The following is a 25,539-nucleotide window of genomic DNA, read 5'->3' on the forward strand; positions in this document are numbered from 1 at the left end:
CTGTTTGTTTGGTTAGCAAGCCTGGCTTGCTTAGCTCTTCTCTAGCTTGCGTCAGTGACGTGCTCAAACAAATGGCAAGAGTTTCTGACAGCCAAGTTAGTGCTGTCATTTCAAGATAGTCCTGGCACTCCACAGCTTCCAAATGCCGTGCCCCACCCCCACGCCCAGCCCTAGACCTCTCTTCTAAGGGAATAAGCCTCATAACAGACACTCAGGTACAAATGACTCCATTGCCGTATGAGGAAAACAGAATGTCAGGACCTGACAGTCTGACTCTACCTACCCTGTAGCAGCTGCCAAGACCTGAGTAAGTGACTTAGGTTCTGTCTTCTCTATAAAAAGAGGCAAGCATGAGCAGTCTCTGTATACCTGTGACACACTGACACACAGAGTGCCTGTCTCATAAATGATCAAACCAGTTAGTAGCTATAAAATTCCTCTATGTGTGTGAAGACCAGATGTTGACGTTCAATGCCTTCCTCAATTGCTCTCCCCTTGATCTTTACATTTTACTTTATGTGTATGGGTGTTCTGCCCGCATGTATGTCGATACACCACATGTATACAGTGTCCTCAAAGGCCAGAAGAGGTCTTCAGATCTCCTGGGATTGGAGTTACAGACCACTGGGAGCCATCTTGAGGGTGCTGGAAATCCAACGCTGGTCCTCTAGAAGAGCAGCCACAGTAGCTCTTAGCTACTGAGCCATCTCAACAGTCCTTTCGCCTTGTTTTTTTGAGACACGGCATCTCACTGAATTTGGAGCCTCTGATTCCACTAAACTGGATGGCTAATGGATCCAGAGATCCTCCTGTGTCTCTGGCTGCAAATACATGATACCATCCCCAGCTTTTACCTGGATCTGCTCTCTGATGTTCATGCTCGCACTGCCTGAGCCATGTCTTCAGCCTAATAGTTACACAATCCTTACAGCAGCATTGATATAAAATCTCCATGGTGGTTAGCGATGACCTTGAGACTATAAGTGGCTTTGTGTTCTCCACCATGCCCCACATATAGAAGGAAATCGTTTTTCATGCTAATTTGAATTCAATCAAGTCTCATCCTTACGAAAGGTCACATCTCACAAGGTACCGTGATCAGGTCCCTCGGTGAAGCCTACCATTCTATCATTCCAAGAAGTCAGTATTTTCTTTCCAACCTGCATTCATGATCAGAAAGCAGTTAGCTTCTGTACCTTCTAAAGCTTGTGTCTCTGAGCTCCTCAGCCCACTGGGTTGGAACTCTCCAGTTTACCCTTTGCCTGTCACATCTAGAACCCCCAGCTATCCAAAACTGTGCCATTTACAACAATGCTTACATACACAAGTCACACTGCATCAGCTGGGTGAGCACAAATATTTACATGCAAAGGCAGTATCCCAACATACTTAAAAAGAAATCATCCTAATGAGAGCTTGTTTGGTCCCTCGGTAAGCACTGACATTAATGATTTCATTAATGATTAATCGTGCTAGTTTTCCTTCTATTGCTGGGATAAAACACCATGACCAAAGCAACCTGGGGGAACCACCTGCACAGTGAGCTGGGCCTCCCACATCAATCACTAATCAAGAAAAGGCCCCTACAGGCAATCTGATGGACACGGTTTCTCACTTGGGGTTTTCTCTTCCCATATAATTCGAGCTGGGATCAAGTTGATTAAAAAAAAAAACTCACCAGTAAAACTATTGAGGGGATTTACACAGACATTTTGCTAACTAAAGTTCATCCCATCTGCATGGTCTTTCCATTCCTCACAAGATTCTGATGTAGGCTAACCTATAGTATTCTTAGTACTTATCCAGCTCAGGCACTGAGAGATCTATCTCTATTCAGTGATTTCCTTTCACTCCTGGGAGAGTTTTCAGAGCGTCACTGGGCTCCAGGGATTGCAAGAGTATCCACGCATCCAGAAACCCCATCAGTGTTGTGTCCAAGGTCTTCCTGAATTAGATCAGGCCAGCCCACCCCATTCTAGCTGAAAGGAGCTAATCCCTGGCTCATTTTCCTGAATAGATTCATTCATTCACTCATTCATTCATTCATTCATTCATTCTTCCGTTTATTCATTTGTTTGTTTTGGAGATGAAGCTTTCTGTGTACTCTTGGCTGACCTGAAACTCCCTAGGTAGCCGTCTTTGAACTTGAGCTGACAGGTGTTCACTTCATGCTTGGCTCTCACTTCCTCACTTCCTGTAGCTTTAGGTTTCTAAGAGGAGAGGAGGGAGACCCCCTGCCCTGACTCCAAAAATACCAGGTACCATCCCAGTCTCCCAGAAAGGGTAAACTGTGCGGGCACCATGGAAAACTTTTCCCTGCATTTGAAGTGTGGGATTTGGCTTTAAGCATTTTGTTCTTTGTCAAAATGTTTGAGGGGGGTGTGCTATAGAGACTTTCAGACAGTAAAGTGCTTACCTTGAACCCAGTCTCTAGAGTCCATATTTTAAAAAAAGACTAGTCATGGTGGTATGCACTCATAAACCCAGAACTGGGGACACAGACAGGAAGATCCCTGGTGCTCAGTGGCCACCCAACATAGACAAATCAGTGAGCTTCAAGTTAATGAGAAACCTTGTCTCAAAAACCAAGGTGAGCAACCCTTGCACACAGCATGCAAAGTTGTCCTATGGCCTCCACACATGCACACGTACACGCACACACATGCATGCACACGTGCACACACACACACACACACACACACACACAATGAGTGGTAGATATTTCCTGTAATTTTTTTCACCAAACAATATGCTAAATTCATCAACCTATGGTTAATCCTTTTCATTTTTTCAAGCAGGAATAATTTGGTCAAGGAATCTTTTATACAGATGAACAAAGGAACTTCTAAAGTATTGGAGCTTATTTTCTCAGATCGATGTGGAATCTGAGGTAGAGAGGCAGTCTCCCACAAATAACTTCTTTCTCATTGCTCTATTAAAGGCGGCTGAGAGGCTGAATTGTTCTCTGTTCGTGCATCCCTGGGATATGCAGATGGATGGACGGATGGCCAAATACTGGCTGCCTTGGCTCGTAGGTTTGTGCTGGATGAGGGTTGGGAACACAGCACCAACTCTTGGGTTTTTCCTGTTATACATGAAATTCTGTTCTTGGCTAATCTGAACCTCTTCTAGGTAGCTCAGCTTGTTTGAGAGAGTCTTTCAGTAGTCTTTATTGTTTATATATGTCTAGGGGAGGGGCCTAGTGTATATGGTCAGTTTCAGGGACTTCTAGACTTGCTGACTTCCTGAGTTTGCTCAGATTGCCTGTAGGATGAAATGTTTTCCCTTCCTTTAGAGAATCTTTTTTTTTTTTTAAAGATTTATTTATTTATTATATATAAGTACACTGTAGCTGTCTTCAGATACACCAGAAGAGGGCATCAGATCTCTTTACAGATGGTTGTGAGCCACCATGTGGTTGCTGGGAATTGAACTCATGACCTCTGGAAGAGCGGTCGGGCGCTCTTAACCGCTGAGCCATCTCTCCAGCCCCCTTTTTTTTTTAAGTTTTTTTTTCTCTTTTTTTTTTCTCTCTTTTTTTTTTTTTTTTTCGGGGCTGGGGATCGAACCCAGGACCTTGCGCTTCCTAGGCAAGCGCTCTACCACTGAGCCAAATCCCCAGCCCCTTTAGAGAATCTTAAGTCTGACTGATCTTCCTTTCAAAATGGAATGTTTTGCCTCTCTTTTAATATCATGCATCTTAATAAGCGTCTGCAGGTTTCACCTAGGATATTCCACTTAGGACTGGAGGGATGGCTCAGCGGGTAAGAGCTCTGGCTGCTCTTCCCGAGGTCCTGAGTTCAAATCCCAGCAACCACATGGTGGCTCACGACCATCTGTAATGGAGTCTGATGCCCTCTTCTGGTGTGTCTGAAGAGACAGTGTACTCACATACATAGAATATTCCACTTAAAATATCCTGTGTCCTATGGAGCTTCCCCTCCAAGATGGAGGCTTTATCTCAAATGAATTTACTACAAACAAGTAACAACAACAACACACACACCCCTAGAGTTGAGGCTACAACAATATACACACATACACACTCGCTTTATGAAAAAGAGAGCCAGGATATGTCTTATAGAGCCAGATATGGTAAGGTGGAAGGGGTGCCTCGGTGGGTCCACACTGAGACACCCCTTCCCACTAAGGTACCAGCCATATGATGGGTTTAGTATAGAACAGAGTTTATTTAAGGCATGGGAAGGGGAGTTGAGAAGGGAGTAGAGACAGAGAAAGATAGAGAAAAGGAAAGAAGAGGCTGGCCAGGAATGTGTGGAGAGAGAGGGGGGAGGAGAAAAGGGTCAGAGAGAGAAGAGGCAGAGAGTAAGAGATGGAGGGAGGGGCAAACAGCCCCTTTTACAGTAAGCCTGACCTACCTGGCTATTGCCAGGTAACTGCTGGGTGGAGCCAAGAAGGAACATGTGCAATCGTGCTCCCCCCTCCCCTCCCTCTCCTTCTCCCTTCCTCCTCTATCTCTCTCTCTCACACGCACGCACACACATGCATGCACACACACACGTACACACAGGTGAAGCTATCATTCAACCGATTAGTGGAAACCTGACTCACAAAGAACCAGAAGGAAGTGGCATTGTCTATCACCCTGCCTTCAGCAGCTCTGCTGGGAAAGCCTCCCTCGGGTGGATACAATCCACAATGCTCTTAGAATCCCCGGGAGGCCTGGAAGCCAGGCAACTCTGTGCTTGTAGAGCATCGAGGGGCAGAAGGAGTCTACAACGAAGTCCTCATTGACAGTCATATCTCTAGATCAGTCACATGGCTCTGCGTTCCCAATTAAAGCATCAGACATGAACCAACTGCTGCTTCTAGGAGAAGGAAACACTTGAAGTAATTCATATGCACCCAGTAATTTTTCAGCCTTACCTCCCAAGAGGCAGCAGAGATTTGGCAGGATTCAGAGTGACATTACGCTAAACCTAGGCACCAGATACTCTCCAGAACCCTCAAACTAACCCATTGCCAAGAACCAACCATCACTACTGTATAAACTGATAACATGTCTTCTCCAAGGTGTAGTTGAGGGGAAGGTTTTTATTATAGATGTGAGGGAAAGAACAATGTAGATGTCAATCCAGGTAGCTATGCATCAGAGGCATCTGGAAGAATCCAGAACAGTGAAAGTAATAGGCTGAACATGGCTAGCATACTAGATGTACTGCCTGGTTTTGTGTGTCAACTTGACACAAGCTGAAGTTATCACAGAGAAAGGAGCTTCTGTTGAGGAAATGCCTCCATGAGACCCAGCTATAAGGCATTGTCTCAACTAGTGATCAAGGGTGGGAGGACCCAGCCCATTGTGGGTGTTGCCACCCCTGGGCTGGTGATCCTGGGTTCTAGAAGAAAGCAAGCTGGACAAGCCAGGGAAAGGAAGCCAGTAAGTGGCATCCCTCCATGGCCTCTGCATCAGCTCCTGCTTCCTGCCCTGAGTGAGTTCCAGTCCTGACTTCCTGTGGTGATGAACAGCAATGTGGAAGTGTAAGCTGAAGAAACCCTTTCCTCCCCAGCTTGCTTCTTGGTCATGATGTTTGTGCAGGAATAGAAACCCTGACTAAGACTCGACTTAGCCAAGAGAGGAGAGGGGGCTGTAGGGGAGAGTGAGAAAGATGAAGACAAAGAGAGGGCAATGAGAGCTGAAATAGAATGAGAAAGAGAGGTTAGGGAGGGGAGCTAATGAGACGGAGACATTAAGAGTAAGAGGCAGGAAGAGTAGAACCAGGATGCCAGCAAGGACTCTGAAATGTATAACAGGTACTGTGATAGTGAGAGACCTGGAAGTGCTCTGGTATGCTAATGGACACCACAGAACAGCCCTTTGTCCCTCTGCTAATGGTAAGGAAATGGTAGAGGAGAACCGGCTTCCCAGGTTCTTGAGAAAGGTTGGCTTTTGTCTAACCGGCAGAATTTGAACCTGACAATCACCCTAAGTTCACAGATGAGGAAATTGAGCTGACTAATGTTTGCTGAACACCTCCAATGTGAATCCATTACCAGGTGCTTTACTGACATCATTATTTACAAAACTGCACAACAGCCCTACAAGACAGAAAGGACTGTCCTCTGGTGATGTACACAGGCTGGACACCAAACAACTTCCTCAAGGCCAAGAAGCAGAAAATCTCAAGAGCTATCTATCCTGCCCAGAAGCCTAGCTTGACACATCCAAAACTGAAAGGAGAGAGGCTGGGAACTTAGCTCAGGGGTAGAGGGTTTGCCTAGCAAGCACAAGGACCTTGGTTTGATCCTTAATACTGAAAAGAAAACTAAAGGCAAGTAAATATTACTGGTAGTTGGTGACAGGCCAGATGCTTCCAACTTTTTGACCTCTTATCCAAAGAGCTGGAAGTAAGCACTCATAGAGATTTGCAAAATAACTTTATTAGGAGTGAAGGGATAGCACACGGATGGTAGATTATTAGCTCACGTTTATTTTCTTGCTGTGAGTGAGGATGCATTGAAACCACAGAACTGGACTGATCCATGATGTGTGGAAAGAAAAGGTTAATTATAAATTTGAAGGTTAAGGTTAAAGAAAAGGTTAATTATAAATGTGACTATCTCTAGGGTGGTAGAGAATAACCAGAGGCATTTTGGGGGGTGCAAAGCTTCCATGGCTACCTCTCAGGGGGCAGGGAGGAGGGACTACTAACGTGACTGCCAGTACTCTCTACCTTGGGAGCAGAGAGAAAAAGAGTGGGAGTGGGTGTTGGAGAGTGGGCAGTTTTAAAGGGAGCAGGTAGCCACAAGGTTGAGGGGAAAAAGAACTTGTAAGGTGAAAAGGCCTAAGAGCTTAGGGCCAGAAGAGCCCAAAGTCTTTGAAACTCACCATAGCTATAGGTTAAACAGGATTGAAGGAGCCTGGAGGTCAGTGTAGGTTTTGATATGTAACTGGATGCCTCATTTCCCTGAGGTCAAAGAAATAAGGGAATTGGCTCTTTTGGCCAGAGGCTTCTGAGCAATGGGATCTTTTGTCTGTCTGCCAGTGGTCCTTCCTTGTCAGCGTGAGCTGAGCCTAGACTCATCTTGAGACATAGTCAGTGGCGTTTGACATAGCCTTTTTGGGTTTGGGACCTAACCTGGCTAATGCCCTTCCCTATAATGCATTTTATTTTAATTATATACCTGTCTATCTCAAGATGATAAATAGAGGATTCTCCACTAATAGGTTACTAAAAGACACAGTTTTGTATATGTACCTCAACCAGTTCAGGCCAGATAGGTCCCTCCATTCTTCCTGGCGGGATATGCTGAGAATGCACTTGGATAGAAATAGTCTAAATTTGATTGTATCCAGGGTTGGGGAAGCTTACAACATCATTCAGAGATGACAGAAGATGTAATCTGATGCAGATAGGGGTCCTAGGAGTTCTGAGGTTGTTAGGTTCACTGTTTGAAGAAGGGTGTGTGTATGCATAGCATGTGCAAGCAAAGGCGTTGAGCTACCAAATGCATTATTACAAGGGCAGATATGCATAACCCCACCCAAATAAGAGTCCCAAGCTAAACTACCTCCGACGTTTGCATGCCTCATCAGGACCAAAGCCAGCCTTTTTGTCAGTTTGAACTCTTAGACTATCCCCCTAAAATAGTAAATAGGGGCTTTTGGGTGATTTTTCTTGACGAAGCAATGCCCTGTATACATTTGAATCATTTCTGGAACAGAGGGGCCCCATGTTCCACATCACTGAAAATTCCCCAACTCAGCTGCTGTTTTGCAGTCACTTGTGTCACTAAAACGTGTCACTAAACCTCTTCTTGCTTACAATGCCAAGTCCTGAATCATGTAACTGTCTCTTCTTTTAGGAATGCCATCGGAGACCACCACGGCCATTTGCTCCATGATCATGGGTGGGGTGTTCGAGAAGTTTCCCAAACTCAAAGTGTGTTTTGCACATGGAGGTGAGTGAGACTCTATCAGTTCAGAATGGCCTAAGGAGATGCCTCAGACAGCCACTTAAGGCTACATCTTCTCAGGGTTGGAGGCTAGCAACCCAAGAGCACAGTACCGATGGGGTTGGTTTCAGGTGAGGGCTTCCTCCTAGCACGTGGATGGCCACCTTCTCCCTATGTTCTCATGTGATTCTTCTCTATGAATGCATGGATGAAGAAAGGACAGAGGACAGTAATTGAGGAAGAGAGATAGTTAGATGGTTCTGGTCTTTTCTTTTGTGTGCATGGTTAGCATGCCTCTCTCTCTCTCTCTCTCTCTCTCTCTCTCTCTCTCTCGTGTGTGTGTGTGTGTGTGTGTGTGTGTGTGTGTGTGTGTGTGTGTGTGTGTAGATCAAGGACAACATTGAGTATTGTTTCCCAGTATCATCTTACCTTTCTGTTTTTTTTAAGACAGGGTCTTTCTGCTGGGGATGGTGACATATGCCCTTGATCCCAGCTCACACAATTATTTTCTTACTGTGAGTGAGGCTGCATTGAAACCACAGAACTGGATTGATCTATGACGTGTGAAAAGAAAACTCTAATTGTAAATTTGAAGCTCCCATGTGGCTATCTCTAGAGTAGTAGAGAGAGAATAACCAGAGGCATTTTGGAGAGTACAAAGCTGCCATGACTACCTTGGAAGGCAAGCAGATTTCTGAGTTTGAGACCAGAGCAGAACAGCCAGGGCTATAAAGAGAGTCTTGGGGCAGGGGGCGGTAGGTGGGAGGGGATCATGTCTCTCACTAAACCTAGAGCTTACCAATTTGGCTAGATTGGCCAGCAAGCCTGGGGATCCTCTGTCTCCGCCTCCCCAGAACTGGGATTACACATGTGTGCCTGTTTTGAGTTTGTTGTTTTTGTTTTGTTTTTGTTTTGTTTTTATGTACATTTGACATTCAAAGTCAGGTCCTCGTGGTTTCACGGCATGGCGGCTCACTTTACCAAGTGAACCACTCCCCATCCATTTATTTATTTGCTTGCTTGCTTGTTTGGTTTTAGTGCTACTGAGCATCAAATCTAGAGCCTCACACATGTGCTCTATGCCAAGCTATATCCAAGCCCTTTTTAATCTTTAAAAACTACTACTGTTGCTGGGTGATGGTGGTGTGCACCTTTAATCCCAGCACTTGGGGAACAGAAGCAGGTGGGTCTCTGTGAATTGGAGGCCAGCCTGAATTACAAAGACAATTCCAAGACAGTTAGGGCTACACAGAAAGACCCTGTCTCAAAACAAACATATGTATGTATATGTTGTTGTTATTGTTGCTGTTGCTGTTGTTATATGAGTCTCTGTGTGTGTCTCTGTATGATATGTGTATGTAGCTGCCTTCTCAAACCTAAAAGAGGGTGTCAGATCTACTGGAGCTAGTTACAGATAGTTGTGAGCCACTCTTCAGGAGTGCCAGCAACAATATTCAGTCTTCGTTAGAATAGCAGGAGCTCTTACCTGCTGAGTTACTTCTCCAGCTCCTTGAGTTTATTTTGACACGAGGTCTCACTAAAGTTTCCCAGGCTGGCCTTAAACTCATTTGCAGCCCAAGCAATTTGCCTTTGAATTTGCAATCCTCCTGCCTCTGCTTCTTTGCAGGTGGTGCTTTCCCCTTCACCATAGGAAGAATTGCTCATGGATTTAACATGCGCCCAGATCTCTGTGCCCGGGACAATTCATCTGACCCCAGAAAATACCTTGGCTCCTTCTACACGGACTCCCTGGTTCATGATCCTCTGTCTCTCAAGCTATTGACAGATGTTATAGGGAAGGTAAGTTGGATGGTTTTTGGTGAGCAGAAGGTGAGCCCAGCAGCCAGTTACTTGACAAGTTAGATACTTTTGAGGGAAAAGGAAAGTATGAGATAGTAAAATGTCTGAAATACATACTCTTGGCCCTTGGTATCTATCCAAAAGGAATACTGAAACCCTCGGAGGCCCAATTATTTTATATTTAGTGGCATGGCTTTTGTATATAACTTATACACAGAACCCCTAATGCTTTAGATAAGTTACAGTACAAAGCAGATGATGACTACCTTTGTATTTATTCTATTGCTTAGGAGATAATTAAAGAGAGAAAACCTACACATGTTAAAAACAAGAGCAAATTTTTCAAAGTATTTTCTTCTTTCTCATATTTTATGTTTATTAGTGTATATTATAGTATATAGTGTATATGAGTCACTATGAGACATTCATTACATGTATATAATTTACTTTGGCCATCACCCTCTCTTGCTCCTGTTTTAGTTTTTTGTTTGCTTTCTGTTGCTATGATTAACACCATTACCAAAGGCAACTCAGGGAGAAAAAGATTTATTTGGCTTACAGGTTATATAGTCCATTATCAAGGAAAATCATCATCTGCTCAAGGCAGGGACCTGGAGATAGGAACTGAAGCAGAAACCAAGGAGGCTCACTGCTTACTGGTTTGCACCCCCTGACCCAGCTTTTCCAGTTAACTCCCTTATACAACACAAACCCACCTGCCCAGGGATAGCACCACTCACAGTAGCTAGGCCCTCTTAAATCAACTAACAACCAAGAAAATGCCACACCAAAATGCCCACCAAAAGGCCAGTCTGAAGCAGGCAACTTCTCAATTGAGATTTCCCAGGTATGTCTAGGTTTGTGTCAAGTTGACAAAAACTAAAAAGCACACCTAACTCTTACTCTTCTCCCCCATTTTGATGACTTGATGAGCTTCATTAGGGTTATTATGTGGGAGGAGTTACCTACAGGATCATACATAAGAGATTACCTACAGTAGCAGGGGGATGTATAAGAGTTTGTTTCAAGTATTTTCAATTCACAATTGGTTAAATGTAAGCATATGGGACTGAAGAGGATGACTATGGAGCACAAAAGAAACAATTGCATTTCAGTTTTATCTTATTACATGTAGTTATCTGTAGGTTTCCAAATTCTCCCAAGAGAAGAAGTAGAGTATCTGGACAAACTGAAAATGTGAGCAAGCAAGTAAGCAGGAAAGCACAAAGGAGAGAAGCTAAAAAACAATTGTGGGTCCTGAACTCTTAGCATCAGAAGAAGGGACAAGGCAGGGAGCCTGGCAAGGGGCCACTCTCAACAGAGTGTCCAACTGAACAGAGTGCACTCCAATTCTTGGAAAGGAAAACATTCTGAGAAAAACACCACTGTCAAGCTCAAACCCATCCTCTGAGCAATACAACCAGCAATGGGGGATGCTAATCCCACTTTGAAACAGTACCCAAGGCAACATACACTGACAGAAGGAGAGGAGCATGACAAGTTCACTGCGGCATCCAGTAGGTAGACCAGATAGCCAGCTGTGGTCCTCTGAATATGTTTGGCTGAAAGAGTTGCACTTTAGGGGTTGTAGTTTTGTTGGAGTTGGTGTGACCTTGTTGGAGGAAGTGTGTTACTGTGAGGATGAGCTTTGGGTCCCTCCTCCTAGATGCCTGAAAGACAGTAGTCTGCTCCTTGGATTCCTTTGAATAAAGATGTAGAACCCTCAGGTCCTCTAGCATCATGCCTATCTGGATGTTGCCATGATTCCCACCATAATGATAATGGACTGAACATCTGAACCTACAAGCCAGCCCTAATTAAATGTTTTCCTTTATAGACGTTTCTCTGACCATGATGTCTTTTTATAGCAATGGAAACTCTAACTAAGACACCAGCACATGTATGTATATCCTGAGTAGGCTTCCAGGAAAGGCAAAGGTTCTAGTATCTTCTTTTCAAACCGTGACCGCTTTAATGACTATAATTGGGACATGAAAACCTAAAGTTTTACATGTCCTCACAGGCTGGTAGATCCAGGACTTAGATCCAGCTATATACATTATTCTTTTAAATAGTAATGCTCCACCATTCTACTTACAGTCAAATCACAAAATCCTCTTTTAAAAACAATCCCCAAATTGGAATGACTTTTTGAACTTTTATTTTCTAGAATCATTCCTCGACCTCATCAATAATTGTGCTTTTGATTTTTACTCATGGATTTTTTTTTTTTGGTTCTTTTTTTTTCGGAGCTGGGGACCGAACCCAGGGCCTTGCGCTTCCTAGGTAAGCGCTCTACCACTGAGCTAAATCCCCAACCCCTTACTCATGGATTTTTACTCAATTTCTCATGGATTATTATTATTTTCTGGCCTTAAATAGTTTAAAACAACCTGTTTTTGTTAGATGGGTATAATATTTTTCTTTTTATTTTAAAAATATTTTCGGGGTTGGGGATTTAGCTCAGTGGTAGAGCGCTTGCCTAGGAAGCGCAAGGCCCTGGGTTTGGTCCCCAGCTCTGAAAAAAAGAAAAGAAAAAAAAAATATTTTCATACAATATATTTTGAGCACTTCCTTTTTGTCCAGCACCTTCCAGATCCTCTCTACCTCCCTACCCAACCAACTTTAAATTTTCTCTCTCTTGCTCAAAATTTAAAAAAAAAAACATAAAAATGCAAAAGTGAAAATTAAAACAAGAAAAAGATTTTAAAATCCCCAACAATACATTTTCTTACTCTGATTCTTCTAAGAATCTCTGCAAGAGTACTTAACCCTACAGATCTTCATCTGTGTGTGTGTGTGTGTGTGTGTGTGTGTGTGTGTGTGTGTGTGCGTGCGTGCGCGCGCGCGCGCACGTGATTAGAGATCAGAAGGCCACCTCTGGTGTCAGTCCTCACCGTCACCTATTTATAGACAGTCTTATTACTGCTGCATATACCAGGGTAGGAAGCCCACCGTCTTCCCATAATTCTCCTGTCTCTATTCCCCATCTCTTGCTATAGAAGTGCTGGGATCATAGATATGAGCTTCCAAATCTGGCTTTACATTTATTTTATATCTCCAAATAACTTTGACAAATAATGTATTCCAATGCCCAGCAGTGCACAAAAGAGGGAAACCCTGTTTAGATGCCTGTAAGCCTACTGAGAGGCTATAATTCTCACTTCAGGAAGAAATGGGCCATGAGAGAGTATGTCCTAGTTTCAGCACTTGTTAGTTAGCTCGGTGATGTTCTAATTTCATTTCAGTCACTGTGGTTAAAAATACCCTGACAAGAGGTAGCATAGAGGAGAAAAGGGGTTTCTTTCAGCCTACAGTTCCAGGTTACAGTCCACCATTGTGGAGACACCAAGGGATGAGCTTGATGTAGCTGGTGACATCACAACCACAGTCAAGAGCAGACAGGAATGAATGTATACACGCTCACTTGCGTGTTTGCTCGTGTGTAGCTCGATTTCTGAACTCTTAAACAGTTCAGCACCCTCTACCTTGTACTTTCTGTCTCACACTCACTTCCAAGTGCCTCAGTTTGGAGGTCTGTGCTACCACAGCTGGCTCTCACAGAATCTTTACATGGGGACTTTCTAAAATACTGTAGTGGGGAATCTCACATTAGCATATTCAGACATATATAGTTGGAAACCGGTCTATGATCTTAGTAGATCCCCAGGACATAGACTCTTTAAAGTTTCATTTTTGGGCATCTGGGAGCAGATGTGATGAGAACCCAACATATCATAGTAGTCGGTGTATCCCAGGGAGCTCAGGTCAATAGACAACACAGCAATTGTCCGTACAAGACCAACTTAGGCTTCCTCAGCCTATGGTTCTTCCTATGACTCATAACAACACACAGGCAAACTGCAGCTATAAGAAAATAGGTGAATTAGTTACTTTTCTTCTCATTATAAAACGTCTGACAAAAGCAACTTAAGGAAGAAAATAATCATTTTGGTTCACAGTTCGAGAGTATAGTCTATCCCCACAGGAAAGACATTGACTGTTGCACGAGCTTGAGGCAGCTGCTCACATTGCATGCACAGTCAGGAAGTAGAAAGAGATGGATTCTAGTGCCTGCTTCTCCCATTTTGTTCAGCCCATGGAATGGTGCTGTCCACAACAGGGCGAGTTCTCTCACAGTAATTAGCCCGAACTAGACAATCCCTTGCAGAAGTATGCAAGGAGGGAGTCTAGATGCTTTCAATTGATGATCAGTATTAACCATCACGACCAGTGGCAGATGCAGCAATTTTTCAAAGCATTTTTAACTCAGGTATTTAGTACACATCTATCAAATAGAGATCTCTTTCCTGGAAAACCACACAAACCTTGAGGAATCTCTTTCCCCTGCTTTCCTCCCTGCTGCTATCTCTTTTCTCTCAAAACAAGAACTCCAAATTAAAGAGACGTTCGTTTCTACTCTCATGCCTTCTTTCCTGTACCTAATATTTCAGAACTAATTACATCAGAATTTCTTAAAATGTTTTAAATATATGTAAAAGTAAGTATACACACATATTATATATGGGATATAATTATGTGCACATGAGTGCAGTGTGCACAGAGACTAGAAGAGTCAGATCACAGGTGCTGAAGCCACAGGCCATCGTGAGCAGCCTGAGAACTGAACTCAAGTCCTCTTAATAAACAACATATGCTCATAGCCGCTTAGCCATCTCTCCAGCCATATTCCCATTGTTCCTTCAACTCACTCACACATTTATGCAGTTTTCAAGTTGATGATAAGCATTCTCAAAAGAAGATTTCTCGAAAGTCCAATTCAAAGAATTATTCTTGGCAGAGTCAGATCATAGGAAAAAATGGCTAAATAATTATTAACTGGATGTATTTTAAAATGAAGAATCTAAGGACAATGAATTTTTAAAAAGAAAAAATCTAAAGAAGTACAGGTGGTAACTCAGGTCTAGACCAGTTTCAAGATCAATACATTTATAAAATTACTAGCAAGCTGGAGATGATCAAAAGTTAGTGTGAAGGTTGAATAAGAATGGCCCCCATATTTGAATGGCTCATAAGAATGTTTAGTCACCTGTTGCCTGCATATGGATCCTGTTCCCCTAACTCTGCCCTCAGTGAGAGAGGATGTGCCGAGCTCTACAGTGACTTGATGTGCCAGGATAGGTTGATACCAGGGGGAAACTCTCACCCTTATCAGAAGAAAAGAGGAGTGAAGTATGGGGAGAGGGGCTATGTGAGGGAGAGAGGGAGGAGGAAGGGGACTGTTATTGGGATGTAAAATGAGTAAATAAATTAATGGGAAAAAAAGAATTTTTAGTCACTACAAGTGGAACTATTTGAAAGGATTAGAAGGATTGGGGGTGTGGCCTTGTTGGAGGAAGTGTGTCACTGCTTGTGGATCAAGGCGCATCTCTCAGCTATAGCACCAGTGCACAGTCCACCATGGTGATGATGTACTAAGTCTCTGAAAATATAACCAAGCTCCCAATTAAATGATTTCTTTTATAAGTGTTGGTCATGATATTTCGTCAGAGCAATAGAGCAATGATTAAGACAGTTACCAGTGAAAGGTATGCAAATAGAAAATAGGTAAGAAAATTTTAAAAACCAGATAATTATAAGTAGATATAAAACTTCTATAGAAAGATGTTGAAAGAAAGTCTATATAATAATTTAAAATTTCCAAACCATGAATTTGATGTTCTGAGGTAGCATTAAAAAAACTCAAGGCACTGGGAAGATGAGACAGCTCAGTAGGTAAAGCCTTGGCAATGCACGCCTGAGTACCTGAGTTTAAGTCCCCAGATGGACATGTAGCATGCACATCTTTAATCTCAAGGCTCTTAGGAGCTCAAGAACCAGCTAGCCTTGAATATGCAGCAGGAGGAAAAAAAGAGACCCTGACTGAAACAAGATGGAAGGCAAGAACACCTAACATTGTGCTCTGAAAAACCACACACATGCACACACACACACACACACACACACACACACACACACACACACACACACACACGAAGGAAACCAAGGAAATATCTTAGTCAGGAGGGACAAATTACAGAAGACAAGACTGGTTTTCATTTCTGATTCATTTGCTTTCTCCATATTAAAACAGGACAGGCTGCTTCTTAAAGCATATTTATATCTGTGAATGCCATCATGCTGGGAAGGGGAGGATTCCTAATTAGAAAATTAATGCCTGGATTTCATCTTCATGCTAATGTAGCTGACGAGTATGCTATAAGCGCGGGACTCTAAAATCATGTTGTATTTTGGAAATGTAAACAGCTTTAGCAAGAAGAAGAGATGAACCCCTGGTGAATACCAAGCAGAGAGTTAGAACGAGATCAGCTGTTGGCACAGATGTGAGCAGACAAACCTTTACGTCTTTAGGGCTTCTACAGCAGATGAATTTTCTTGGCTTCATGTATAAATGAATACAGAAGTCTAAAAATAGATGGCCTTTGAAACTGTGTAGTGTGTGTGTGTGTGTGTGTGTGTGTGTGTGTGTGTGTGTGTGTGTTCGATCGATCATGTGTTCTGTTCTCTCACTCTCTGCCTTATTTTCTTAAAATGATCTCTCACTTAGTCTGGGGCTACGCTGGCAGCTAGCAAGCCCCAACATTCCTCCTGTTTCTGTCCCTCAAGCACGGGGATTTAGGCACATGCACAAACATGTTCAGTTGAGTCATGGGGAATCTGAACTCAGTTCCTCGTGATTGGGCAACAAACATTTTCTTAACTATCTCCCTAACCATCAGATGTGTGTGTGTGTGTGTGTGTGTGTGTGTGTACATGAATATATGCACATACATACACATATTTGAGACAAGGTCTCACTGTGTAGACCAGACTGACCTCAAATGATCCACCTGCCTCTGCCTCCCCAATGCTAGGATTAAAGACATGTGCTACCCATGCCCAGGTCAGATTTTTACTATGAACTGAAGTATTTACAGATCATGTCTCTCTCTCTCTCTCTCTCTCTGTGTGTGTGTGTGTGTGTGTGTGTGTGTGTGTGTGTGTAAGATTGGTAAATATATATTTTATATATACATGTATATGTAGATTATATCATGTGATTTTATGTATGTGTGGAAATGGTATAATGTTTCTATCAGGTTAAATAGTCTATTCAAGCATATCTCTATGGTGAAGCAATACATGTCATTTCTCCTGGCTTTTTGAAATATAACATCATGTGTAGTCATCATAGAGTATAATAGCATGCCAGATCTCCTGGGGTCCTCCAGTTGGTATGTTGGTTGTTGTTTTGGAAACAGGATCTCACTTTGTAGCCCAGGTTAGCTAGAGTTTATTATAAGACCCAGGCTGCCTTTGAACTCCTGATCCATTCACTTCTTCAGGCAGGGATTCTAGGCATGCAGCACCCCAGCTGGCATACATCAGAACTTCTATTAATCAGTCTTCCTCTCTGTCTGACTCTCTTTCTCTGTGTCTGTCTGTTTCTGTCTTTGTCTTTGTCTCTGTCCATCTCTCTCTCTGTCTGTCTGTCTCTGTCACACACACACACACACACAGAGAGAGAGAGAGAGAGAGAGAGAGAGAGAGAGAGAGATGAATAAAACATTGCAGCCAGTGGGATCAACCCATTGAAGTCAGTGAACTTGCTGTGATTGGAAGAGACTGTGACTCATTTTGAGAGGTCTAGCAGAAAGGACACCACCACACTTCATTTGGGAAAACCCAAAGAGAAATTAATAAAGGGATTATTTACAAAGCTATGAGGAGTTACACTACGATTTAACCCGAAACATTTCTTTCCAACTCTATTTTCTCACAAGTCACTTGCGATATGTCACTATAAGAAAGGTAGAATGTTTCATTTCATCTGAATACATCCCATGTTTTTATCGAATAAGTGCCTAATTTTTATATTTCAGTGCTTGTATTTCAGTTATTTAGAATAAAAATGGGCTGAGGTGGAGACTAGCTCATTCAGTTGCGTGTTTGTCATGCAAGCACACTTGATTCCCTGAACCCATATTTAAAAGAGCAAGGGGGGATGGTACACTCCTGCAATTCAAGTCCTAGGAAGGCAGAGCTGGTTGGTCCTGGGGATGTCAGATGAGCATATCTAATGAATTCAAAACCAGCGAGAGACCCTGTCTCAAAAGCCAAAGAGGACAGTACCTGGGAGTGACAACAAAGGTTGTATTCTGGCCTCCATACTTAAACACAAGCACTCAGAAACAGGACTAGACCTAGATTTCCACTTTTTAGAAGACCTAATAGTGACATCTGCTGGAACAAGAAAATAGCAAAATGGAAACCAACCCTTTACATCTTTAGAATTGTAGACTAGTTCTGTTTCTATTAAGTTAGGAAAACAATTGCTGTTCTACTAGTGTGTGTGTGTGTGTGTGTGTGTGTGTGTGTGTGTGTGTGTGTGTGTGTATGTGTGTGTGTGTGTATGTGTGTGTGTGTGTGTGTATATACATATATATATATATATATATGATAAGTAAATTAAGTGTATGGAAGACTCTTTAATGTTTTCCCACTTACAAATAAAATTGTATTTTCTTCTTTTAGGATAGAGTTATTCTGGGAACTGATTACCCCTTTCCACTAGGTGAGCAGGAGCCTGGGAAGTTGATAGAGTCTATGGCAGACTTTGATGAAGAAACAAAGGTACATGCCTTGAACTTCAGTCTCCTTCCTGAGCTGAATACACACTTCATTTGCCTAACACTGTGACTCCATTTTCTGAAATAGCTAGACTATTAAAAACACTTTAATGTCTTAAAATAAGCGCAGTATAACTAAATGTATAAATCCTCTGCACTCACAAGTGTATGTGCATATGCATATTCACACACAAACACACACACACAAATGTAAAAGAAAAATCAGTGATGGTATGTAATAAGTGCTTTATCAGGCCAATCATGCTTTTAAATATCTCTCTCTGTGTGTCTCTCTCTGTCTTTCAGGATAAACTTACAGCTGGCAATGCCTTGACTTTTTTGGGTCTTGAGAGAAAACTATTTGAATGACAGAATTTACCATGAGAAGCTATGTCACTTCTGTCTTTGAACATGAGCCATACACACATCTATTTTGAATTATGTCACCCAAAAAATGGAATATCCCCCTCCAGATGAAGCTAGAAGATCAGGAATTCAGGTTCCAGACCACTCTGGGCTACTTGAGACTGCCTAAAACAAGGGTGGGGGTAATATTTTCAATATTTCACCTTGTAAATAAGATGTTTCATAAGGTCTTTAGTCTGAAATGTAATGTGCTGAGAAGCAGCACGTTACTACATATGCAAATCAAAAGCATTTAATTTGAAAGAAATAATTAATGTATAAGTAATTATTTAAATAGGAAAAATCCAACACCAGCTTTATCCTAGAAGGCTCAGGGTCTCTATTCTGATCAAAGACATGGGAATTGTACCCAAATAATAAGGTTTTTTCCAGTTGTAACCCTTTCTGCTAGCCTAGCCATTCAATGGGAATGTTTTTATCTTTGTATCGTACACACAAGATATGCACAAGTTCAAAGGTTCTAAAAGCCAGTTAAGAAAGCAAGGCAAATGCTTATGGAATAATTGCTGATTGATACAACACAAAGCTCAAAGACGCTTCAGTACAAACTTGTTCTAGTGTCTCATAGGTGGGTAGATCTTAGAACTTGACCTGAGTCTGGGAGGATGGGTGAACACTTCCTTAAAAACTAAAAGGACTATGGTCGGGCATGGTAGTACATGCTTCTCAAGCCAGCACTCAGGAGGCAGAGGCAGGCAATAGGTCTCTGCTTGAGGCCAGCTTGGTCTACATAGCAAGCTCTAGGCCAGCTAGCCAAGGATACATAGTGAGACCCTGCCTCAAAAATAAATAGGTAGGCCTGGAGAGATGGCTCAGTGGTTAAGGGCACTGACTGAGTTCAATTCCCAGTAACCACATGGTAGCTCACAACCATCTGTAATGAGATCCAATGTCCTCTTCTGGTGCCACTGAAGAGAGACAGTGAACTCACATATATTAAATAAATAAACAAACAAACAAACAAATAAATAAATCTTTATTTTAAAAAAAGTAAATAAGAGAAGATGGAAGATGGACCAGAAGAGAAGGACTTAAGAAAACAGGTTTGACTTCAAACTGGATGAAACTTTGTTCTAAGGGGAATTTCATTTAAAAGTTTACCTTTACCAGAGCAGGAGGCATAGAGTCAGCTCTGGGGAAGGAGTGGGTAACTTCACAACACTCTCATTCTAGGCACTTACTGCTCCACCTGAGTAGCTGTAAAGGAACTTGGGCTGGGATGGGGTGGCAGGCAGTGTCTCTCCTTCATGGGCCTATGGCTGAATCAAACAATCCTTCCATAGCACATGCTTAACCCTGGACTCACTCTTAAGTCCCTTCTTTCCCATTCTGCTACAAAGTCAGGCTCCCTAATAACATGTAACTGGAGCTGCCTTGTCAACAGAGAAAGAAGAAAGCTAACGAATACCCATGATCCTATTCTTCACCGTCCATGTCTCGATGCTCCATCTCCTTCCTGATCCTCTTGTTGCTTTCTAGAATTTTCACCAACTATCACTCGACTTACTAGTCCAATCTGTCTTGAAAGAAAAATAAAGTTGAACAAAGCAACACTTGGAAGCACGTGTTACTATTTTTCTCCTTCCCCAAACCTTTGGAAGAAATCTCTTCTCCCTACCAAATATTTCCTGTCAGAGCGCTATACTCACAGTATCCTTATTACTTTTGCCTCACTATGATTAAAAAAAGAACACACACAAAGTTGAAGGGACGTTTCAGTCCATTATGTTGCAGGAGGCCTGCAGAGCAGAACCACTCTTGGCATGGTGGTAAAGCAGCAGGGAGGGAGAGAATGCCTGCAGTCATGGGCTTTCTCCTTTTTCCTTTTCTCTGTCTGGAACCCAGCCCATGTGGCAGTGTCACCCACATACAAGGAAAGCCACCATCTCTTAGTCATCTTTAGAAGAGTCTTCACAAGTCTTCACAGACACACCTGTAATAACCATCACAAGTCTATTCCTTGTCAACATGACACTCACACACATCTTCTTACACCATATAAGATTCGATCCCTCCCCTACTCCCAATGCTCCAAAGCTCTCATAGAGTTTCTCCCAAGACTGGGGAAAACACTTAGCGGGGTGCTCTCTTAATATCAAGTTATATAGTCCCAAGATACAATAACATAAACATTCCCAAAGAATCCAGGAAGGATCTGAAACCCAGCAGGGCAAATATTAAATACTGTAGCTGTATGTCCAGCACCCAGAGCTCATAGCGCTGTGCCCAATAGGCTTGGGCAACTTGGCTCTTTATGGTCTTACCATTTGCTCTTTATGGTCTTGGCTCTTTATGGTCTTACCCAGCCCTTCTCTTGCACTAGCTCTATTTTGTTGATGCTTTCCTCAGGGGACATCCTACCTTCCTGACATGGCCAACACTGTGGAGTCTCCACTGCATCCATGCTTCATGCACTGCCCTCCAAGGAGCTGCCTGCATGGAGTCTTCTGTTGTGAGAGCCTGTGTAAGAAAGCTGTTAGCTTACTGTGAACTATGGACGGACAGACTGCAGAGCATTCTTCCCACAAGGTGACCTTCTAGAAAGAATTATATAAACTACTGTAAGTAAATACACGTGGAAGCAAGGACACAAAGGCAATGCTCTGGCAAGTCCACATTATCAAACACCTAGAGTCCCCTGGTTATCCCCACATGCCAGACCTTTGGCATACATACCATTCGATCATCCTCACACAGCCTAGGTGGCTGCTGGGCGGGTTGACATCTAGGATTCTGCAACTCTTTCATCTTGTATGCCTGCATGGCCAGCATCATGTGCACAGGAATGATGTCTGCCTCCAGCCTGAGGAGCGGCTGAGCCTGTTTGACATGCATTGGCCTCAACGTGCAGGAGCACAGAGAGGTGAATGCTGGGGAAACTTCTTAGAAAGCCCTGTGTCAGTCCTCTACGCAAGGAAGTCTTTCCAATTAGTTCGCATCTCTGTGTCCTGGCAATTGTGATGAGTGGGGTCTCAATAATTTCATAGCCTTAAAGCACCGTGTCTCTTGTCCTGGTGCAAGATACTTGACTTCTTTTTAAAGACAGTTTCAAGTATCCTAGCCTGACCTTGAATTGAACTCATGATGTAGCCAAGTGTGTCCTCGAGCTTCTGATTCCTCTGTTAAATCTGAAACTTTCAAGAAGACAAAATCCACGATTGTCCAACTAAAGCTAGGAAGATGGACACTGACCAGGACTATCTGGGATTTCCAGAGAATGGCACTGATTTGGTCAGTCAGATGCTTATAAAAGCCAAACCCACAAGGCTAAGTACTTTCTGTCCTCATCCTATCAGGAGCAAGCATACATCCTGACGTACTTCCTGCCTACGTGTGATCAAGTACACCCTGGGCAGTTGGAGCAACCAACTACGTTTATTGAAGTGAAAACATGTGGCTTGTTACCTTACATAAACAACAGCCCCCAGCATTCCAGGGAGTTGTCCGTCCTTGGGCAAGTAGTCCTTACATCTTCTGTCCACCCCACACCCCACCAGTGCTGGGATGATAGGCTGTACCACCATGCCTAATTTGTTTTTATACAGTGCTGGAGATAGAACCCAGGACTTCAATGCTTCTTCAATGCACTGTCTCCCAACAGAACACTGGCACCCCCGGTTCTTTTTAAGAGCCTAATCTCTTCACTTTGCTTTCTTTAACTTTAAACATGTTCCTTTTCTAACTAAATTATTTTTCAAATCCTTCTTCTGCTTCTTTGCTTTCAGTTCTCACTATGAAACTAGTTTAAACCAGTCACAAGTGCCTAGTCCACAGCTGGAATAATGGGCTGCCTTGAAATCTCCTGATTACCTAGTCTCTTACCAATAAACCTAGCTTCCCATAGTCTTACGGTATGGACAGAATCTAGGCAACAGAATACAAATGGCCTTTAGTCCAATTCTAAATAGAAATCTTGTTCCCATCTAAAGGTTCTTCGGCTCTCTGCCAGAAGTTATGTCTGCAGAATCCTGGGGTTCTGCAGCTAGCTTCTCTACATCTTCCTACAAATCAGTTCTTCTTAATTACAGTCAGCTGTAATTGCACTCCCCCAACCCTAACCCCGACCCCACACCATATTTCTCTACTGGTCACTCTTCCACCACTGTAGTCAAATGCAATAGAAACAAGTTGAGACACAAGGTTTCTTCCCATTCAATACCAGATTTCAGTCCAGCATCACAGGTATGGTATGGTGGAGCACAGTAGTTCATGCCACAGGGACCAGAAAGCAGTGTGTACCTATGGTAGGGGTTTTTCTTTTTTCCACCTTATGGGGTGGTTCCACTTGCACTCAGGAGGGGTCTTTCCCCAGGTAATTTCTCTCTGGAAAGACCATCACAGACACACCCAGATGGCTGTTGTACTAATCTGCCAGGCTCTCCTTAATCTGCCCAAGTGACAGTCAAGACCAACCACAGTTTATGACTGTTTCATTATCACAAGTGGCCTGACTATTCAATGCCATAGATATATATCAGTGTTACAGTAGTGTTAAAGGCCCATTAAGAGAAACCAGGTAGAACTTCTGGCCTAAATAGTCCTATGATTCCACCTGGGCTGGAATCAGAGCCCCTTCTGAATGGCAGTCTCATTTTGTGTGCTAAAGGCATAGAAGAAATAATTATACCTTTAATGATATTATGTACTTTTTCTTTCCAGACTCTCTCTCTGCTCTCTGCATAGCTGCTTAAGGACCACAACCACACAGCCTCATTAACCCTATCTACTTTCCTAAGTTCTCACTCAAAAAAGGATATACTTTTCCAATTTCTTTTTACTTCTAACACTTGCCAAATCTTAGACATGCGCGTGCTCTCTCTCTCTCTCACTCTCTCTCTCTCTCTCACACACACACACACACACACACACACACACACACACACACAGGAATTTCTCATCCTGTTAGCTCTCCTCTTTCAGTCACATAGCTTACAAACATCATGGCCTTTTCTTTCTCCTCTTTTCCTTCCTCCTCCAGGTAGAAGCCACGGTTTATAGCTTGCTGGCCCTAGAATTTTTTTTTTAAACTCTAATAAAGTTGTCCGTGAACTTTCTTCTGAGTATTCTAAATTTTTTTATTAGTGAATCTAAGATAAGAAGCTTGTGGAGGGACTGCAATTCCCCAGGTAACATACACCCACCCCACAGCAACTGAAAACAAAAAAAGGACAGATCTGCTAAACACTTCATACAGTGTTGAAAGGCATCAACAGAGAAGGGCAGCCTTGCCTGTCTTGAATCTTCTATGGAAGCCACCTAAGCATCAAATACCATGCTAGCTGTGGTCTCCTGTAGATGCTATCAAGTTGAAGCAGCTCTCTGCCATTTCCACTTTTCTCTTTTTTATCCTAGGAATGGGTGTTGTGGAAAGGTACTTAGAGAATTCACTTTAAGTCAGTCTATGAGCATCTACGTAACAAGATGTGAGAGCTGTAAATTCTTGTTATTATCTGTGACAGGTTTTATTTAGGTGGCTGTTCACAATAACCACCTACAATAATCAAAACACTAGTACAGTACAACAGGGCAGGCAGTAGGCTGAGGGCAAGAACCCCAAAATCCTGACAAATGAAAGCCTCAAGTTTAAATCAGAAACACACTAGCCCTTTTATTTTTGCTTTTAGGAGTTTTTTTTTTTAAATAGGGTTATTTTCTTTACATTTGTTTACTTTGCATGAGTGTGTACATACATGTGTGTCACTGAGCACATGTGAAGGTTAGAGGACAATTTGTAGCATTTGGTTCTTTCCCTCTACCATATGGGCAGTGGTGACTGAACGGATGGCAGCAAGTGCCTTTAGCCAGTTGGCCATCTCAACAGCCTTCACTGACTTTTTAGAAACAAACAAACAAACAGTTTTTGCTACCTTATTACAGTCTTCAGAAAATACTTAAAAACTAAAGTGTAATTTGGTCATATACAATAGGCATTAACTCGGAGGTAGATAACATGTAGCCAAGATGAGTGGCGCTTCCTTACAAAAAGATGGAATTAAATCATCAGCTACTTTATAAAATCCTAAACAAATTTTTCCCTAGTTGGCTTCTCTTGCACTCAGTTGGTACTGTTGGCCTACTATGCCTGAGGCCCTCGGTTGCAAACTGAGCACTTCAACCAAGATGTCGTACACCAGCCTATAATCCCTGCACTGTTTCTGGACAACCTGTGTTACTACGTTCTGCTTCTCCCCAACTGTCCCCAAATCCAACTCGCAGAAACCACACAGAGGTTTAAAACCATACACCCCATCTGGATGGACGATCTAGAGAGTCATGACCTCGAATTATTAACTTTTATAATGTTGGACAAGTAACTTGATAAGAAAGATATCCGCAGAGTGATGCCACCAACCTGTAATCCCAGCACTTCCGAGGGGGAGGCAAGAGGATTGTAAATTCAAGCTCATCCTTGGTTAAAAGAGTGAATTCAAAGCCAGCCTGGGACACATGACACATTGTTTTTAAAATAACCCATACTCCTTGAATGGCTTTAGGTTTAAAGTAACGTTTTAAAGGCGCATGCCCCCAACATCTACTAGCGATGTTTGAAAAAACACAGAAGACACTTAAGTGTTGATCATTGTTAGAATTAGCGTTCTTTCTTTCCAGTCTTTCCTAGCTAACTCCTCCCAGAGCCGACCTCCCGATACGAGGCCATTCGTGGGCACAGGGGTCAACACAGCTAAGAAAATACACCCACAAACATTTAAGAAAATGGAGGCTACCGCATGAAGCCGAAACTATAAAAGCCTTTTCTGACTTTAATGCA

General features: G+C 42.7%; 1 protein-coding gene across 1 annotated transcript in view; it reads left to right on the forward strand.

Annotated features, from left to right (window-relative positions):
- Positions 1 to 20,330, forward strand: part of Acmsd (aminocarboxymuconate semialdehyde decarboxylase) — a 45,534-nt gene extending 25,204 nt beyond the window's left edge. The window contains exons 6-10 of the mRNA NM_134372.2: positions 2,942 to 3,035; positions 7,825 to 7,920; positions 9,542 to 9,714; positions 18,250 to 18,348; positions 18,651 to 20,330. Coding sequence (NP_599199.1) covers positions 2,942 to 3,035; positions 7,825 to 7,920; positions 9,542 to 9,714; positions 18,250 to 18,348; positions 18,651 to 18,713 — 525 coding nt within the window. The 3' untranslated portion in view covers positions 18,714 to 20,330. The remainder of the gene's footprint in view (positions 1 to 2,941; positions 3,036 to 7,824; positions 7,921 to 9,541; positions 9,715 to 18,249; positions 18,349 to 18,650) is intronic.
- Positions 20,331 to 25,539: the final 5,209 nt, after the last annotated feature.

The sequence above is a fragment of the Rattus norvegicus genome, chromosome 13, assembly GCF_036323735.1.
Source record: "Rattus norvegicus strain BN/NHsdMcwi chromosome 13, GRCr8, whole genome shotgun sequence".
Classification (NCBI taxonomy): domain Eukaryota; kingdom Metazoa; phylum Chordata; class Mammalia; order Rodentia; family Muridae; genus Rattus; species Rattus norvegicus.